Source organism: Equus przewalskii, chromosome 31 (assembly GCF_037783145.1).
Source record: "Equus przewalskii isolate Varuska chromosome 31, EquPr2, whole genome shotgun sequence".
Classification (NCBI taxonomy): Eukaryota; Metazoa; Chordata; class Mammalia; order Perissodactyla; family Equidae; genus Equus; species Equus przewalskii.
In genome coordinates, this window is record NC_091861.1 from 7,481,622 (window position 1) to 7,502,131 (window position 20,510).

Consider the following 20,510-nt stretch of genomic DNA (forward strand, 5'->3'; position numbering starts at 1 on the left):
AGTTTTGCCAGCAGGGAAATGGGGGAAGTGGTACCTGCCCCTACCTTCTTCCTGGGGGTTCTTTGATAGTTAACACTTTTCACGGCACTTTAAAAGGCTCAGATGAAAGGCCTTGATGGGATGAAAGGGTCTGGGGGCCATATTAAGTTTCTCCGCAGTTTTTGAAGCCTTCGGAGGAGCGGCTGGAGGAAGTGGTCAGCTGACAGGTACTTGTGAAGCCGCCCAGAGGGTGGTGCTGGTGGAGAATTAGCATGCCCACCAGCCACACCTCTGGCGTGAGGGCGGCGGGGGAGCTGGGGGCCTCCTCAGGGATGAAAATCTGTCATTTCCCTGAGGAGGGGGGCTTGGGGAAACTGAGCCCAAGGGATGGAGGCCAGAGAGGCAATGCTTGGGGCAAAGCCTTCTCCTCTGGGCTTGTTTCCTGATGCCTAGAAGTGGAGGAGCGGCCGGAATCTCCCTGGGAGATTTTCAAAACCCTCACTCCAGGCTGCACCTCAAATGGAGTCAACCTGAGCCCCTGGGGATGGGACCCTGGCATCAGAAGTTTTTAAAGGTCCCTGGTGATTCTAATGTGCAGCCTAGTTTGAGGACCGGAAGAGAGCACTTCTAGAATTCTGTGATTCGCTAATCATCACCCGCTTTCCCACCTCATGAGGAGTCCCTGGGGGCTTAGATAGGAAATTCGGAAATTTAACCCATGTATCGGAGTCTTTTGGAGCACCCTCTGTGTGCAGAACTGAGTTATTCGTTTATTTCCAAGCATTTCTCAATTGTACACTAGCAGGCGGAATATGGCAGGACTGAAATCCATATAAAATCTTTTTAGTACTCTTTTCAGTAGGTTTTATTCTCCTCCTTGACCTTTTTTTTTTTTTTTTTAACACAGTTGCAAGTAGATATTCCCATCAGACTATTTTGAGTTTGCGATCTGCGTTTCTCCTGACCGTCTGGTGGAAACCTCAATGAGCAGTGAGATTTGATCTGAAAGCCAGCGGCCAGGAGAGAGGAGGCGCTAGGAGCATCCACAGGCTCTCGAATCATTGGAAGGAGCAGGGAAAGCCTGATGTCGGGCTCCTCTCCCCGTCTCTGCCCCGGAGACGCCACGTCAGCACTCTTCATCCCTGCCCAGGAGAGACTTGGAGGGGCGCTGGTTTCAGAATCTCACCAAGTCCCCTGATGGGGCCCTGGACCTGTAGTGCCTGAGGGTGACAAGGATTCTTTGCTTGACCAAACTTTCCTCAGCCTCCTGAATCTTCTCCTAGACGTCTGTGCACTTCCTGCAAAGTCTAGTTTCAGCAAGAACGCCGCTAAGTCAGTTTAACAAGACGCCTCCATCCTCCATATCTGACCCTTCTCAGTATCTGATCAGGTTCCTCCTCCTCCAATCCCCCTCCCCACCAGGTGATGTCTGGTCTGCCTGGCCTGTCTTCAGCAAGAATCCTGTTAGGTTGGTTTAGCCAGAATATCCCTGACTCCGGAGGTAATTTTAATGTAATTTTAGTATTTACCTCTTAATTTTCCACCCACTGGCCCCCACCCTACTCCTTGGCTAGAAATCCCAACTTCCCCATCCTGTATTTGGAATTGAGACCAAGCTTGGTCCCTCCCTTCAAAATCCTGTCATGCTGGTCCCTCTGTCTGTCGAGGTGGCCCTGAATACAGTCTGCCTTAGCATCTTTAACAAGCGTCAGGAATAATTTTCTTTAACACAGAGGCCACTTCAGAGAGGAGATGACCTCGGGGTTCCGACACTTCCCACACCGTGTGGGAGCCTCCTGTCAGAGAGCCGCGCTCAGGCCGCCTGCCCAAGACAGGTAAGGGGGACGGAGAAAGAGCGAGCGCCGTGCTTGGAGGGGCAGGCACGGAGGTGGCCAGATGCCTAGTGGGTTTTTCATTTGTGCCAGTCCTCTGGCATCTGGCCCCTCACTGTTCCTCCCACCGCCAGTGGTGGGCCCTCAGTGATGCCCTTGTTGTCCAGCACATCATACAGGGACGCCTGGCAGACAGGAAGGGCCCTCAGCTGCCCAGGCAGCAACCCTCACTTCCACCTCTCTGTTGGGAGGTGCAGCCATGTTTTCATCTGACTGCTAATAAAAACCCTTGGGACTCAATACATGGGGCTTTTACTGCAAAATCTTTTCATGGACTCTAACCAATAGTGTAGGCCCATGCTACAAACCTTCTTGGGAGACTTAGCTCTCACAGGCATCTACTTAGAAACCCACGGTGACACGGTCCAGTCCAGTCGAGCCGTCTTCAGCCCTGTTGACAGGAGGAGGAGGGAGCGTCCGTGCTGGGCCAGACACTGATCTGGATGCTCTGCACGTATTACCCCAATTAATTCTCCAATTATCCACTCTTCATGTGCCTTTCCTCCCATTTTACAGGTGGGGAAACTGAGGCTCTCAGAACATAGCCGACCAGCCCAAGATCCCACAGCTTGTGTGTGGTGGGGATGGGTGTGCCTGCACCTCCACAGCCCACGCAGTTCCTGCGCTGCGGGCTCCTGGCTCTCCACGGGACAGGGAAAGCGCATGGCGCCTCCGAAGTGTTTCCCTGCCCCCTTTCCGCCATCTAGAGGCTTCCGGGAATCAAGCTGTTCCCTCCACACGAGCCCCAAGGGCACTGGGTCTTGAGATGACAACCCTGTCCTCAGACAATTAATTTGGGGACAAAACAGACATCCCCTGGCTCTGCTGGAGCCTGGTGTCTGGTCACTGTGCCCTTTCGCAGTGCCCTTGCCCCAGGGGTTTAGGATTTCTGAGCCCCCGAGGTCCCTCAGTGAGCCTTAGACACTCTCTCTGGCCCCAGCCTCCTCCGTGACACCGATCTCATGGCGGACATCCTGGCCGCCCGAGCTGACTCATTCACAGGTGTTCCTGGAGAACCTACCACCAGTCCAGCACTGGCCTGGGTACGGGGAACACTGCACTGAACCAAACAGCCAAAATCCTGGCCACCATGGGGCTCACATTCTGATTGAGAGGAGACAGACAATAAACAAAATAAGTGATTGATTAGACAGGAATTTAGTGTGGTATAGTTAGGGAGTTTGTTAAGAGAGGTATAAAGAAAAAGTAGAAAAGGAGGATATAGGATGGGGTGGAGATGACACTCTTAAATAGGATGGTCAGGGAGGCCTCTGAGAGAAGGTGGTGTTGAAACAAATACTAGAAGGTAATGGCTGTGGGTACCTAGGAGGCAAAAGCTCATGCAAAAGTCCTGGGGTTGGTTGGGGTGTGCCTGGCAGGTTGCAGGAACAGCAAGTCCAGTGCGTGAGGCGGGAAAAAGAAGTAGGAAAACAGGTCAGGGAGGTAATGGGCCCAGATTGGGTAGGACCTCGTGGACCCTGTAATGACTGGCTTTTACTGCGAGATGGGAGCCCCAGATGGCTTTGCCTGGAGGAGGGACTCTGTAACGACAGCTGACACTAACTGAGTTCTTCCCCTGTGCTGAGTTCTGCATTCAATGCTTTCTGTCCTTCATCTCAATTAACCCTCCTGGAGGCCCTATGGGTAAGTACAATTATTGTCACCATTTATCGTGTTTATTTTAGGGAGGTGAAATTCACATAACATAAAATTAGCCATTTCGAAGTGTATAATACAGTGGCATTTGGTACATTCGCAGTGTTGTGTAACCATCTCCTCTATCTAGTTCCAAACAATGTCGTCACCCGCAAAGGACACCCCCTGCCCTTGAAGCAGTTACTCTACTCTCCCCTCCGCCAGCTTCTAGCAACCACGAATCTACTTTCTTTCTCAAGGCGTTTGCCTATTCTGGGAATTTCATAAAAAGGGAATCATCCAATATGGGGCCTTTTGTGCCTGGCTTCCTTCACTTGGTGCAGAACTTTCGAGGTTGCTCTAATGTTGCGGCACGTATCAGTACTTCATTCCTTTTTTATGGCTGGATAATATCCCATTGCATGGATGTCACCGCTTCTTTTACAGATGAGGAAACTGGGGCTTTGACCATGGGACCAAATAACTTGCTCAAGAGCCCCTTACCCAAGCTGCTTAGTGTCGGAGCCTGGACTCGAACCCAGGTCCGCCTGGCACAGCCTAACCTCGTCACCATGACAACACTCCATGACTCCCTTCTCTCAACTCTGGCGCATTTGAAATCGCCCAGCATAGCAACACACGGTCTCCTGTCGTTCTTGGTCTGTGTTTGCAGACGTTCGGCTTCCTGAGGATGGGACCACACTTCCACCCTCCGCTCAGTACAGTGCTGGACACAGAGAGGTGTTCGGGAACCGCGTGCTGGTTGGCAACTTGGCGCCTCTGCGGTGGATTTGGTTATAACCCAGCACCAGCAGAGGACCGGTTGGGTGAAGTTTAGTACCTTCATAAGATAGGATATTGTGCAACCACTGAACATTGTGTTGTGAAATAATCTTTATTGTCATGAGAAAATGACGTATTGCAGAGGGGGAAAAGCAAGCTACACAACAAGACGATTTGGAAAATATACCGTTTTCTACAAATAAAAATCTATACACACATATATATTCACAGAAAAGCTTCTGGAGGGGCATCTTTCAAAATATTAACTCTGCTTATTTTTAGATAATGAGATTACAGGTTGTACTCACTTATTAAATTGGAGTGGAAATACTCCAACAAACATTATTTTAAAAATCTGTCAGTCAGATGGGTTCACTCCCCAAAGAAGGTACCTCAAAGGCTACTTGTTGCCCGAACGCCCAATTCTCAGCAAGGCACAGGAGGAGACCCCCCCACCCCCAGCCCACAGTTTTCCAGGCTCTTCCCAAAGCGGGAATCTGTCTTTCCCTGACGGAAAGCCCGGATGCTGGGGCGTGATGGGGGGAGGGCCTGATCCCCGAGGGAGGGCTGGCGGGTCTGCTGAGCTGGGGCACTTGGGTCAAGGATGGGTTCTTCCACCAGCTGACGGGGACTTGGGCCAACCCTTACCGCTTCAGCTTCCTCACCGCTATGGTGTGGGCACTGGACTCCTGGGTGCCTTTCAGTTCCATGACTCAAGCCCTTCTCCAGCCGGCACAGGAGAAGGGACCATCGCTCAGCAGGGCAGCCTGCTGGAAAGTGGCGCTGCCCGCTCCATGGGCCGAGAGTGTGTGTGTCCCGCCCCCCCACACCCCACCGCCAAGGTTCCAGAGGGCCCCTGCTCCCCGGTTAAATAAACGGGGGGACATTGGTTCAAAGGAAATCTAGACCCAACAAAAAGCATGTGTAGCTCTAAATGTGCTATCGTGGAAAGAAGTCCCCCAAGGTATTGTGAAATGAGAAAAGCAAATTGCCAAACAAGATGTATACTCTGAGCACATTTGTATGTCTTTAAAAAGGCTCCAGGCACCGGCCGTGGCTGAGTGGTTATGTTTGAGCTCCGCTTCGTTGGGTCAGGGTTTCGCCTGTTCGGATCCTGGGTGCAGACATGGCACCGCTTGTCAGGCCATGCTGAGGCGGCATCCCGCATGCCACAACTAGAAGGAGCCACAACTAAAATATACAACTATGTACTGGGGGCATTTGGGAAGAAAAAGAAGAAAAAGAAAAAGAAGATTGGCAACAGTTCTTAGGCCAGGTGCCAATCTTTAAAAAAAAAAAAGGCTCTATACGGTACGTACATGTATATATTTGCGTATGCAGAGAACAAATTCAGGGAAAGACACACGAGAAACTCACACCTCTGGGCAGTGGGAGCTTCAGGATGAAGGAGGGGAATTTTACTTTTCACCTTATAACTTTCAGTGCTGTGTGAATATTTTTTAACAGCAGATATGTTATTTTGTGATTAATTAAAAACTAAATATATTAGAAAGAAGTTAATAAAGAATATACCATGTATTGAAATCTATTACTTATAATTAATATTAGTAAGGCTTAATAAATAAAATTCACAAGGAATAACAATAATAAGAAGAAAATATTGGGGGCTGGCCTGGTGGTGTAGTCGTTAAGTTCGCATGCTCCAACTTGGTGGCCTGGGGTTCATGGGTTCAGATCCCAGACACGGACTGACACACCACTCATCAAGCCATGCTGTGGCAGCATCCCACATACAAAATAGAGGAAGATTGGCACAGATGTTAGCTCAGGGCCAATCTTCCCCACCAAAAATATATATATATATATTGTCTGGTCCCCTTGTCTGGCTTTTGACTATCAGTATGTTCTCTGGGGCTCTCACCCTCTCCCACACTCTGACACAAGAGCTGCGGTGGCCCTGCTGCCCAGGCAGCTTTAAAAATGTCGTTGTTGTTTGTAGATAAATAGATGTAGCCTGGCACCCAGCCCTGTGGTGGGGGGGAGACAGAGCTGGCGCACCCTTCGTGCTTGTTTTAAGGTTCTCTATAAAGGAGGTTTTGTTTGATTGTCACCTTCATGTCTGCCTCAGCCAGAATCCAGATGTCTGACACCTGGAAAGTCAACACCCTGGTCCCGCTCTGGGGCTTGCACACCACATTTTTCCCAGGTGTCAGGCCCTCCTGCTGTTTGCAGATATGCGGTGTGACTGGGCTGCTTCTGGAACTTCAGAGTTACTGCCTCTGAAGCCTCACCTGGGAGTCTCTGCATCCCTGGCCAAGAGACTGGATTCAAATCTTGTCCTCACCCGGCCAACCCCAGGCAGAGGGAGGGGAAGGAGGTGGAGAGTTTGCCTCTCAAATAGCAACCTCTGCTGGGCCAGGAGAGTGAGCCATTATGAAACAATGCTAATACCGTTAATAGAACCTGTGTTCATAGTGGCTCTCTGGGTGGCAGAATCCTGCATGATTCTTTTTCTTTATGTTATTCTATGTCGATGAAATTTTCTACAACAAACATACTTTTATAGGAAAAAAAAAGGCAACCTAGAGATGATCTTAACTAGTTTTACAGCACGGTCTAGGAAGGTTGCATTGCATGAGCGTGTGCGTGCTGGAGCTGGAAGGAACCATGGCTGGTTGCAGGACCAGTGGGTGACCGAGTCATCCCAGAGGTCGGGTCTCTCCGCTTCAGTTCTATGTTCCTTTGAGAGCAGCCCTCAAATATACCCAAGCAGGGGCGCATCGAGACTTTGTGGGACCCGAAGCTGATTCAGTTATGGGGGAGAAAGGGCATTCTTTAAAATAGAAAATTAGGTACAAAAATGAATGTTTATTTAGAATGAGAAAAGAAACCACAATGAATCACAAATGTTAATGCTAACTAGCATGACAAAATTCAAATAGCTTAGTAATAATAACAATTATTATTATTATTATTTGACTTCCTGACACATCTCTATACTTATTTTTCTTCCTACAATTTTTTGGCTGCATATTTCCTGGTCTCCATATGATAATAGCTTCATCATTTAATTTTCTACTGAAAGAATGGAAAGATAATTCAGTCTCTCCTTAGCGTGACTGATTAAACTTCGGTTTTTGTATCATCATTTAGAAAAGTTTCATCATCCGCGCTGTCTTGGCTCGGGCAGCCATGCCCAGAGCTCCAGTCTTTGCCCTGGCTCTGCAAGTCCCAAGCGAGGCCACAGCGGCTGCCCCTCTCCGCCCCTCAGTCGCTCTTTCTGTGGCCGCCGAGCCGAATCTGGCAGCTCCGGCAGCTCCGGCAGCTCCGGGTGTAGAGAAATAAGCCTATCTGGGGCAGCACTACCGCCTCCGGCCAGCAGGTGGGGCTGAGGGGCCCTGAAGCTTAAGGGTCAGTCGCTGAGCATCTTTTCCACAGATCCTTGCAATCAGGGACCTCCCTCCTTTCCTAAACTTTTCACTTCTTCTCTCTGTAGGTTGAGGACATTATTGGACAATAATTATCAGTATTATTATTATATCAATATTAGTATTTGCAAGACGAGTGGAAGACTGTGCCCCACATTGCTAATGTTGGTTAGATCTCAGTAATAGGATCATGGGAGACTTGTTTTCTCAAATACAAATTTCTATGTCTTTGATTTCTTTTGTTAGAATAATTTTAACTCTTTTTCTTTTTGAGGAAGATTAGCCCAGAGCTAACTGCTGCCAATCCTCCTCTTTTTGCTGAGGAAGACTGGTCCTGAGCTAACATCCATGCCCATCTTCCTCTACTTTATATGTGGGACACCTACCACAGCATGGCATGCCAAACGGTGCCATGTCCGCACCCGGGATGCAAACCGGCGGACCCCGGGCCGCCAAAGTGGAACGTGCCCGCTTAACCACTGTGACATCGGGCCAGCCCCTAACTTTTGAATCTGAAAAAATATACATAATTTCATAGTGGCTGTTAAGAGTGTTTGGACACGAAGGCCAGAGAGGAATGGTGACAGCAGCTGTATGAATCGTACCTTAGCTGTTCACGGTATTTGATGGTTTCTAAAGCACTTTCTCAGACATAACTTAATTTAGGCCTATCAACATCTTGTGAAGGAACCAGGGCAGAAACAATTTCTACTTTTACACATAAAGAGACAACGGTCCAGAAAGTGGGCCTAAGGTCACGGCAGTTTCACAGTCCCTTCCCTCACCCACACCTGCTGGCTATGGGCTCTGTCGCACATCTCTTTGGAATCCATCTCTTCCTTGTCATCGCTCTGTGCTGCTCCTCTTCAGGGTCTCATCATCTTCGCCTGGGCTGTAACAGCAGCTTCCATTCTGAGTTCCCTACTGCCAGCCTCCCCTCCAGATTCTCCTTCCACCCTGCCCGAGTTACTCATGACCTTCCCTTGTGTAAAATCCTCCAGTGGCCCCCACCACCTTCAGGACAATCTCTGGTCTAGGCTTCTAGGCCCTGCACTTCCGTGCCCTGCCTGCCTCTTCGGGCTCATCTCCCGTCACTCCTCCCCTTCCAGTTCCTGCTAGACCAAGGCTAACTGAACATGCCGGGTTCTCTTAACCCTCAGGGCTTTTGCAAATGGTATTCTCTCTGCCTAGAATGTCGTTTCCATGTTATTTAAACCTAAAGATGCACAGTGATCAATCAGGATGATCTCCTCTCTGAAGTCATCCCCAAGCCTTCCAGGCAGTATGCTGTTCTCTTTCTTCTATATCAGGGGGTCATGAACACAGATGCCTACTGTGGCCAGGCAGGTAGCAATATAAATAGATGGAGTTGGTGTAAAAGGAGAAATAGCACCAGATACAGGCCTGTGATAAATAGCAACAACAGTGTCTGTCACAGTGGGCCGGGGGTAGGGGGATTGTCGCCAACCTGAGAGCCCACGTCCCTCCTCAAGCAGGCAGCCTCTACACAGCTCCAGCTCGTTGCTGTCTAGCACCAAGGCCAGGCCAAGTGTCACCAAATTTCTTAATTTTTTAAGGTAAGTCAGAAATCTGGATTTTTACATTAAAATTCCAGATTTTAAGATGCTAGCAACCAATTCAAATTTCCAGCACTGTAAGGGGCCAACTCTTACAAGCCAAGTCAGAGACATCAGTGGGCAGGCTTTATCCAGTGAGCCGCAGTGCGCAATCTCCCTTCTACTTTTTGATGGAACGTGGTGCATAATGGTGGCCCAAATTTATTAAAAGCTCACTATGCACCAGGCAGATCCTTTTCTAAGTGCTTTACGTGTATTCACGTATCCAGTCTTTTCAGCAGCCTAAGAGGTGGATGCTATTATTATCTCCTTTTTACAAAGGAGGAGACAGAAGTTAAGCAAGCTGCTCAAGGTCACAGAGTCGGTAAGTGCATTCCAGCACTGGCGGCCCGGCCCTAACATAGTGCTCCTTGCATGGTCTTACCTATGGGACCACAAGTCCTTTGTTTAGATACCACAGCCACTCACCTTGGTATTTCCTGCAGTGTCTGGCGTACGAGGCACTTCTTACATGCACAGGTGAGCTGCCTTGATATTGCATGTAATAGATGTCATTACACTTTCATTCATTCACTCAGTGAAACATTCTGAGTGTCCACCACAGTTCCCGTCGGGTGTTAGGGACTCTGGGAGTCCAGGGACACGGCCTTCGCCCTCCAGGTGCTCGCAGTTAAGGAGCAGAAAATAACTATCGCTACTAAAGTGTACTGCATTGCTATATATGACCAACCGCAAAACGTTGAGTACGGATTATTCATTCACCAGATAAAGCAGGAAACGGACAACTGAACGAAATCTCTGTCTGGTGATCTAACAATATTTCACAGAGAAGATGAAGATACGTGGAGAGAACAAAGGGGAAGGTTGATTTTAGGGAAAGCGTTTGGGAAATGGTAATACTTCTCTGGCCAATGACTGAACAGAATGGAGCATGCCTGAGTGCACACAGAAAGTTGGTTGGTTGAAAAGTACCCTCTTTTGTCTAAGAACAGACGGGGAGAATATTTGAAAGGTTTCAGAAAATGCACCATTTTGCTAACTCTGTGTGTGCACTCACACATAAAAGACAGGAGTATGGAAATGCAGGTCGTTTCTCTGACCTGTTTACAGAAGTCAGATTCTATTGTGACGAGCATGTTCTAACAAATGTCTATCAAAGTCTCGGGGCGGGAGGGATTACAGAAGGGGTGATGGATATGTTTGTAATCCTGATTGTGGTGATGGTTTTACAAGTATACGAGAATGTCAAAACTCATCAAATTGTAAATATTGAATATTTTCAGTTTATTGGACATCAGTTATATCTCAGTAGAGCCGTGAAAAAAGCTTCTTGGTTTTCAAAATGTGGTCTGCAGACAGCAGCAGCGGCCAGAAGCTTATTAGAAATGCCGGCTCTCAGGCCTCTCGTGAGTCAGAATCTGCAGTTTAACGAGACCCTCAGGTGACGCTCATGCACGTAAAAGTTTGACCTCTTATTACGGTGAACGTCTGGAACTCATTTCCCACAACAAGTTGTTAAAGGGAAGTTACATTCTCCAATCTTCTTTAGGTCACTAAAAGCAGCTCCCTGTAGGACATTCCTTGATGGCTCTATTAGAAAGAGGTTTAGGCGCCTGCCCTGTGGCCGAGGGCTTAAGTTCGTGCGCTCTGCTTCAGCGGCCCAGGATTTTGCCGGTTCGGATCTTGGGCACAGACATGGCACTACTCATCAGGCCATGCTGAGGCAGCATCCCACACAGAAGAACTAGAATGACCTACAACTAGGATATACAACAATGTGCTCGGGCTTTGAGGAGAAAAAATAAGAAAGAAATAGGTTTAAATGTTTGATCTAGAGGATGGGCAGGTTTTTCAAGAATATTCAATATGTTAAATTCCAAAACGATAAAAAAAGTCAGTAATGATTAGTTTATCATATTTACCTACCCATCTTCTTAAGTGTATTCTATAGGTTTTAATATTTATACTGTTTGATGAATAAGCAAAAAGTAAAAGGATATATTGGAGTATAGGAGGAAGCCATTTGGTTTAAAACTAATTTGGCCTGGCCTTGTTTTTCTAGAAAGGCCTGATGTGGCCTACTGAGCATGCCTTGTACATCCGCTTTGAACAATTATGACGTCGCAAAGTCAAGAAAGATGCCCTTAAAGATAGGGATGTTGCCTCCCCCATATCAGCGTTTCTTTAAGGATAAGCGTTTCTTCCCAGAAACTCAGGATTAGTTACTGACCTGCTGACCACTGACCTGCTGTGCTAGGAAAACATCCTGAGACTGTAGTAAAAGAGATATTCCCGTCACACGTGATGCATGCTCTTTGTTCTAAGACGGCACATAACCGCTCTGTACACCCCACTTCTTCAGAGAGCCTCCTTCCCTGGCGTGGGCTACAGTCCTCACTCTGGCTCATATAATAAACTCACCCCAGTTTTGATTTATAGGTTGATTATGGATTATTTGTGTTGACACTTTTAAAATTTTTTTCTGATTACAAAAGAAATGCTTTTTGTAGAAAACTCGGAAAACAGAATTTATAATTCCATGAAATAGAGTTATATTTACGCATCTCATTACCACCCTCAAAGGTTATTGAATACCAAAGGCACACTGAGCTAGACCCAATAACGTAATATATTTATCATGTCTGGGAGGTTAGGTCTTGTAATACACATATTTTTTAAGTAATTAAAGCTAAATCTAAAGATCCAGGCTAAGTGGAAAAACCACTGCACCTGGACTAGTAGAATTAGTTGTGAATCCCCTACAACTAGAAGCGGGTTTGCCATAAGTGAATGAAGCTTAAGCTTCAGGCCCCTCGCTTACACAGGCCCCTTCCAAGACGCTTGGAGGAGTCCTAGCAGTACATTCACCGGGTCAAATGTTTCTGTAAACGTTTCTAAAGCAAGATATTTAAGACCACCGTCTCGCTGCATTCTGACTTCCTTCCATCGCTCCTCCTTCATGCTAGGAGGTATAGGTATGGACGTGGGTCTTCCTGGGATCTGGCTAATGGGACAACGATTGAATAAGGAATACATTTAATTTGGCTTTAGTGACATGCATTTATAGGGTTTGCAGTCACTTCCGCATATTGTTAAATGAATGCTCACTGTGGGTGTAGGAACGGCTTTCTAGAACACACCTACGGCCCATTATGCCAACTCAGCACCATGTCCCAAAGGTGTAGGGCCACAGGGCAAAGGAGCTCTGTGATGCCTGGCACAAGAAATACATGGGTAGTGGAGGAGAAAAAAGATTGGAAAGAAAAGGAGAAACTAGGGTGTAGAAAATCCTTCCAACCATCAGAAGTAAAATACTATAAGTGGAGGGATCCATTCTTTCAAGGCCTAATCTAAAATGCCTGACCTAGGATGGAGGTTGTCACTCGTCAGGAATCTACTAAGTAATGTCATACACAATTATAAATGCATCATACTTATTTTTGTGTTTATGTGAATCATGCAAAAGGGGATATATTAGAATTCCTGTGTTTATGGGACACAAACTTTTAGTTGTACTACAGTGAGTCTGTGTGTATGTGAAGTCACATGTTTTATTCATCTTAATGGATTAGATTGTGCCTTAATGTAGCCAGCAAATCTCGTCCTGAAGAACACTGGGGATCCAGTAAAAACCAGACACAAAATTGCCATTCCAGTAGCCAAACAGCCCTGAAATAGTATAGCTCATATGAGAAAAACTTTATACGGGTTTTCCCAAACTTGACAATAATCTTAAAAAAGTACACACCAATATTAGTAATAAGTTGTGAAGCCGAAACTCATAAACAACACACACAAAACATTTTTGATCATCATGCTAAAAAAAGGCTGATCTGTTTTCTTTACGGAAAATATTACAAAAATTATCATAGGAAAAGGCGATCAAAAGTATGCAGCCAAAAAATGTGGGGAAAATGATCATAAATGGTGCCCATACAGTCTGGAAACACAGGTGAATATACACAATGTCATTAAGGGCATTTTCAATCTTAAAGAAAATAAAATAATTGTGTTTCTGGACTTTGGACATCCTGGAGAAGTGTGTCAGGCAGTTAACAAAAATTTTATGGTTACGTGTGTGATATTTGTGGGTTAACTTTTCCAAATGTCATTTGTGACTTCTTTCTCATTCTAGATATTCACTCTCCTACCTTTCTGCTCATAATGTTTCGTACTTTTTTCTTAATGAGGGCCCCACAAACTGTACGAGCTTCATTCAGTTCCCGCAAAACGAGGATCTGCCCGTTGATCTCAGAGAAGCCACTGAATTTCTCTGCAACCTCAGTTCCCTCTTAAGAAAAAAAAAAGGCATTTGCCCTGTATTTGCTGAGTTACTGTGAAAACCAAACAACTGTGATGGGCAATAGAGTCCTGCCAACTACACGACTCTACGAAAGGGAGGGTCTCCGACTGGGGGCGGGGGAACCTGTCCTGTCACCCTCCCTGCAGACCACCCGCGGGGCTCGCCCGACCCCGCCCCGCCGGACCGAGCGGAGCGGCGACGACTGCGGGGACGGCGGGGGCGCGGACCCGCCCACCCGGTAGAACTCGGGCTGGAGGGGAATGGAGTGGGGGTGGGGCAAGGCGCTGGGGACCCTGGGGGAGGGGGAGGCGGGGCGGGTGGTCCCGGAGGGGCGGGGCCCCCGGCCTCAGCCGCTCTCCAGGAGCCTTAGACCCTCCTCCGCGGCGGAAGTTCCGGTGTCGGGACGCGGAGGTCAGAGGTCAGCAGGAAGTCGATACGTGGCCGCCGCCTGTCCCCGCCGAGGAGGCGCAGCAGGGGGAGATGGCGGCGGTGCTGAACGCAGAGCGCCTGGAGGTCTCCGTCGACGGCCTCACGCTCAGCCCGGACCCGGAGGAGCGGCCCGGCGCGGAGGGCGCCCCGCTGCTGCCGCCGCCGCTGCCGCCGCCTTCGCCTCCCGGGGCGGGCCGGGGCCCGGGCGCCGCCGGGGAGCAGCCGGAGCTCGGGGAGGCGGCGGCCGGGGGCGCGGCGGAGGAGGCGCGGCGGCTGGAGCAGCGCTGGGGCTTCGGCCTGGAGGAGCTGTACGGCCTGGCGCTGCGCTTCTTCAAAGGTGAGCCGCGCCGCCCGCCCCGCCGCCTCGGGCCGGGGTCTCGGGGGGACCGGACCCGCCTCGCCCGCACCCACCCGTGTAGGGACGCGGCGACCGGAGCACAGCGCCGTCCTTGGGGGCACCCGAAGTTGTCACTACCCGCTTGGCCTGGGTCACACCCCTGCAGGGCCTGGAGCCTCCGAGTCCCGCCTCCCCGAGGTGACCAGGGCGTTGTACCTGATTCAGCTTCTCTGTTTCCACGAGCCGGGGTGGGAGAAGGAGCCCTCTCCCTCCCGGAGTGTCACGTTTTGGGATTGGGTTCCCCCCCCCCCCCCCGTCATATTCCTTTTCCTGTTTCCTGTGTCTTGGCACATCAGACCCCAACGATTTTAACCGTCTTCCATCGTGGAAGAAATCTTTCCATCGCTTGCCTACAAACCCTTTCCGGTCATTCTGGGGAGCCATAAACTCGAATAGGACCTCATCCACCGGGCAGTATTGATTGGCAGAGACGAGGACATAAAGTCTTAAGCTAATACATTCCCTCTGACTTGTCAAACAGGAAGGAGAAGGGATGTCCACTATGTTCTAGCAACTTCTAGATGGTTATATTTTTACCCTATGAGCAACGTGCAAGACTGAATTCTCAGAGTAAGGCCTGAAAGAACCCTCTGTGCTTCTGGCAGAATTAATCGTAAAATGTCTCTTAGAGCAAGATTGTGGCGTGTGGGTTTTTATTGAGTGATTCATTTAGTCAGATGGTGGTGATACCGGTCACATGATCTTGTCAGTGGGAAAGACTGATAAGCCCGTTGGTTTGATTCTTAGAGCTATTTAGATCTCGTGGGGTGGTTGGGCAAGGAGAGAGACTTCGGAAAAGGAAAGTTTAAAAGTGGTTGCTAGGTTCCGTGTACATTACAGAACAGCATATTTATGACACTTCTCCCAGAGGGAGTACCTTTTGGAGTACATATTTTACTAGCTGAAGTTGAGCAGTGCACTGTAGTGATACATGCAAAAGCTACTTGTTTTCTTTCAAAATAACTTTAATTATGCAAACTAATGAAAGTCTTGACTTTTAAAAATTTTCCAGAACATTGGATTATTCCACATTCATTGCATTTTTTATGAAAAAGTTAACCCTTGAGATATTCATCATCATTGTGCAATGAGTTCAGCACTCTGTGCACTAGCTAGCTTGGGGAGTTGGTCATGGCTAATGTGTTTTGGATCAGTTGACCCTTAGGTCACTGGCTTGAATTTAGAGTTTCCTTGGTGACAATATAGGACGACTGATGTAAAAATCTGGTGGTTTCTGTACAAGTCATGTAACTACGTTGTACCTTAAGTTTTTATTCTGGGAACTTAATTTTCCAGTGTTCAATAAGATTAAAGTATATCGTAGCAGAAGAACGTATTAGAATAGAAAAGAACCAACTTCTAATCCTAGCTTTTGCCACATGACTAACAACAAAAAAATGGGTAGTTTCATCTTCTGAGCCTGTCTTATTTGAAAATAGTAGTAATATCTTCTTTGAAAGAGTAAAACACTGTGTAATATTCAGTATACTTAGAATTGCTTTGGGAGTCAGAAAGCCCTGGATTCTGTTTACTGTGTAAACTCTTAGACAATTAACTTTTCTCTCCCAAGTTCAATTTCCATATAGACACATATGGAGCCGGATCAGGTGAAACTTGTCTCTTATTTAAGATTTAGTCGTCTAAATCTAACATTATTTTAACATGTTTATTGAGTAGTAGGACTCTTAGGGGAACCTGTCATTTGGGGGGCTAGTTATCAGTCACCTTAGAGAAAAAAGCTACATTGATAGGCATGGTTCTCTCACTTTCTAAGTTCAGCTCTCAAAGCGCTATCGACATACCTAAAATGAGACATGGCATGTAGCAATTAAAGGCTGCCTTTCTGCACGGATCGTTTCATAGTTAGCAATGAAGAGGCTGCCGGCATATGAGATGCCTAATTGGGCAGAACAAAAAAAGGAAGGCTCTAAAAGCAGTCAGAAGAATTATGGAAAGTGGGATGAGTCAAGTGTTGCTGCCTTTGTTTTTTTTTTTTTTTCCTGCTTTATCTCCCCAACCCCCCCCTGTACACAGTTGTATATCTTAGTTGCAGGTCCTTCTAGTTGTGGGATGTGGGATGCCGCTTCAACGTGGCCTGACGAGCGGTGCCATGTCCGCACCCAGGATCCGAACCCTGGGCCGCCGCAGCGGAGCGCGTGAACTTAACCACTCGGCCACGGAGCCGGCCCCCGCTGCCTTTGTTTTAATGTGAGTTTTTGCAGGGTAATACTTGACATTTTTATCAGTCCTGCATGGACTTCTAATAGATCAGTGTTTTGTGGTTTTTGCACTAACTAGTATCTCACAAGAATTAGAAATAATACTACATTTTATCTTCTGCTGTAGAATAAATAAGAATCTTGAAAACGTGGATATCTTTTCCATTGAAAATAACTTGGCTTGGCAGTCAGGAACCTTGTTTCTCATTGCGTCCCTGGGACGTGGTCATGGGCCAGTGACTGAACCCATTATGTCAACTACCTACCCTCTTAAATTTATGAAGGTAAAAGTAAAATAATCGATGAAGATATGGGTAAATGTAAGTTAGCGTTTGACCATCTAAACCCAGACATTGTTGAATCCTTGTTATGGATCAAGTTTTATATCAGGTTACCACTGCAAGTGAGTAGTACATTCCCTTTTGCTAGTAAGGAACTTGGAGTCCAAAAGAGGAGTTAAAGACCCATGACAAATGCAGTACAATGTGGAGGATCCAGGGAGCAGATGCCGTTCCAGAGAGGCAGGAGGGCCAAGAGCCATAAAGGGCAAGGCCCATGTGTCTGGGAAATGGCAAATGGGGAGTGAGTAGTTTGATGGAGGGAGCTAGGAAGGTAAGTTGGTGTGAGATCAGTGGAAGGATTTGAATGCCATTGTAAACAGCCTTTTTGTCAGTAGACAGTGAGGAACCATTGAAGGTTTTTAAACGGAGGGTCCAAGTTACCCAATTCTAGATTAGCAAGATTAAGCTGGTCTTCTTACCTCCTTGGGTAAGAACTAAACTGGTTGGCTTTATTGTGGCCTTTATACCTCTTGGATAGAGTTAACCTGGGGAATTGTATTTTGGTTTTTAGAGTTCTTGAGGGTGACTTTTTCCGTCTCCAATACCTGATTACCTCATTACATTAAGCTGGTGGATGGTTGCTTTCACTTAAAATTCCAGAGTAATAATCGCCACCAGTTATTGAGCAGATGTTCACTAAATGTCAGGACTGTTTTGAGAGCTGTACATTCACACTATTTTGTTTAATCCTCCACAAGCCCTCCAGAGAGGGTGCTATCCTGGTTTCTTGGTTGAAGGACTTGCCTAAGGCCGCTCAGTTATTATTAGTAAGAGGTAGGGTTGGTTCTCTGTCTGATTCCAAAGACAGTTCTTCCCACCACAGGAGATGAAAAGCAAATCAGAACCCTGCTGATAGCGTTCTGAGGAAAATACTCAAAACTACCTACCGTGTTGCCTTACCACAATTTGGAACTTCTTCAATATATTTGCTTGAAAATATTAAGGGCTAATAGAAAGACTCATATTATTTTTCTACATTTGATTACTTTATTAAGAGTCTCTTCAGATATCTGGAAAAGTGAGAGAGAACCATCTACTCTGAGTTCCTGCATAACATTGCTGTCAGGTTTGAAATTTTGGATGTAATGGGGGAAAAGTTGCCTTCAAAGGAATTAATAAGTATGCCCATCAAAAATACGGATATGCTAAATCCCATTGCTACTGCTGCAATATTAGACCTTTTGGGAGGCCTGTGTTTAGCTAATATAATGATTTTTTTTTTACTCTTGTAAATTGAAAATGGACATATTAATTCATTAAGTATTGAAAAATGGTGATAATCTAATTGTCTTTCCTTCACTGGAACAGTTGTCTTCTTATACTATTTGGTTTGGGGTACAAGTTCACATAGGGAAAAAAAGATCAATGTGTCTTGCCCTTTATGTATTAGTTTTCAAAATAATGAATTGTTTCCCTAGCAGCCTCAAAAGGTGACAATTTTTTTAAATGTCATTATGTACTCATATTTTTAAACATACTTGATTAAAAAAATTTTTTTTTTTTTTAGCTATTACTATTATTGATGTACCATCTCATCGCATTGGCTCCTAACTTTCTTTGACATGACTTCCATAGCTTCCTTGCTGCCTGGTGTGATGAGATATTCCAGGTTCACCTTATACAGTTTCTGCCTCGGCCAGAATCATCATTTCTCTGAGACATGGTTCCTTTTGGTGGGAAATGGCATTTGAAGAGCCATAATCTAGGTGGTAGAAGTAGGTGCTCATTGCTGCTGGATTGGTCATTATTTCTAGGTCTTTGCAGTAGACAGATCTAGGGTGTGTACGTGTGAGGGGGTTATTTTTGAGGGAGTGATATGTAAAAGGAAGCTGTGGTTGAATTTGGGGGAACTTAAGTCTTGGACTCAGTTTCTTTATGGAATTGTTAATCATTTCCACTAGTGTTGATGTTGATTACACTCAATTATATTACTGATAACAGAGACGTATGTATGGACATGCTGAAATGGTTCCATCTCCTTTTGTTTTGTTTCTTTTTTTTTGAGGAAGATTAGCCCTGAGCTAACCATCCTCCTCTTTTTGCTGAGGAAGCCTGGCCCTGAGCTAGCGTCTGTGCCCATCTTCCTCTACTTTATATATGGGACACCTCCCACAGCATGGTGTGCCAAGCGGTGCCATGTCTGCACCTGGGATCCGAACCGACAAACCCTGGGCCACCTCTCGGGCCGCCGAGAATCAGAACGTGAGAACTTAACCGCTGCGCCACCGGGCCAGCCCCCTCCTTTTGTTCTCTTTAAACATATGCATCTACAAGAACTTTTATAAATAGCCCTATTAATGTTTTAAAATACTGTACAGCTGTAATTTATTCTTTGGTAACATACATAATTAGTGTGTGCCTTGTGGACTTAAGTGGTCTAGCCTCAGATAATTTCAAGTTTAATTGTTACTATTAAACATCTGTTACATTTTGAGTTTATTTTTCCTTTATTGTCTTTACCTTTAGACATAAGTGTCTAATAATATAGAAGGACGGGGGGCCTGCCCCGTGGCGCAGCAGTTAAGTTTGCATGTTCCGCTTCTCGGCGGCCCGGGGTTCACCAATTCGGATCCCAGGTGCAGACAAGGCACCACTTGGCATGGCATGCTGTGCTAGCCATCCCACATATAAAACAGGAAAATGGGCACCGATGTTAGCTCAGGGCCAGTCTTCCTCAGCAAAAAGAGGAGGATTGGCAGCAGTTAGCTCAGAGCTAATCTTCCTCACAAAAACAATAAGTAATATAGGAGGACATATAGACCTAAGAGACCGTTGTAAGAAAGAAAATTATAGCCACTAAGAATAGGAATACCTCTCAAACATTTGATTTTTTTATTTGCTGGTTCATAGTTTTGAGCTGAACTAAAATTTTCCTTTGAAGATTGGATTCAAGGATATGTATATATATTATAAATATATGTATACACATATGTAAATAATGTGTGATGTGTATGTGTATATATCTATATGTATATGTTTTAATGTAAGTGAAGTTGGGTACCTGAGGGTTTCTGTAAGTATTCAGTAAGATTACCTTTTGGCCTTGTTCCCAACACACATGAAAAAAAAGTTAACCTTGTCAATTTGCTATTTTCTTGTTTAACCTGAGGGGTGACTAAAGGGTCACAAGGATTTATGAGCTTGTTTTAGAGAAGAAAGAGAATGCCTTCAAGGAAGTTATGCTCACCAGGTAACCAGCCCCCAGCTGCCTAGATGCTCAGAAGTCAAATTGCCCAAGGGCTTCTCTGGATTACCCCTTGTTTCTCTGAAACTCCTTCTGCGAGCCCCTTAGCTCTACAAGACCAGCTGCTGTGAGCCCTGACACCCCCCCCCCGCCCCCCCCCCCGTTTTCTTCTCTTGTTAAGGCTATTTGAGAGAACCTGTCCTCCCACCTTCTCATTTGAGCCAGTGATAGACTTGCTGCCCATCAGGCACATGAAACTTGAGATAAAGAGGTTCAGTATCAATTTTGGCTTGCCAGCCAGGAGTCTTGTGCCCGTGGCAGGATGGGCCTGGTGGGGGTTCCAACAGTTGGCAGTCTCCAGCAGCTGCCCAGGGGTCTTTGC

At 46.5% G+C, this 20,510-nt stretch overlaps 1 protein-coding gene and 1 long non-coding RNA gene across 6 annotated transcripts in view; one reads left to right on the forward strand and one right to left on the reverse strand.

Moving 5' to 3' along the window:
- Positions 1-10,517: 10,517 nt before the first annotated feature.
- LOC139080675 (uncharacterized) lies at positions 10,518-14,665 on the reverse strand. 2 transcript variants are annotated; one of them, XR_011535374.1, is made up of 3 exons: positions 14,541-14,615; positions 13,407-13,546; positions 10,518-11,041 (listed from the first exon to the last, which is right to left on the reverse strand). It is a non-coding gene; the product is annotated as an uncharacterized lncRNA (long non-coding RNA). The 2 variants fall into 2 exon arrangements; XR_011535375.1 differs by lacking the exon at positions 10,518-11,041 and adding an exon at positions 12,781-12,924 and having other exon boundaries at positions 14,541-14,665.
- The window catches only part of ACBD3 (acyl-CoA binding domain containing 3), a 39,228-nt gene continuing 32,682 nt past the window's right edge, over positions 13,965-20,510 (forward strand). For 2 of the 4 annotated variants that reach the window (XM_070602528.1, XM_070602529.1), the window contains exon 1: positions 13,965-14,324. In XM_070602528.1, the coding sequence (XP_070458629.1) occupies positions 14,039-14,324 (286 nt within the window). In that variant the 5' untranslated portion in view covers positions 13,965-14,038. Of the gene's footprint in view, positions 14,325-14,673; positions 14,955-20,510 lie in introns of those variants that run through there. The other 2 variants (XM_070602532.1, XM_070602530.1) reach the window with 2 other exon arrangements.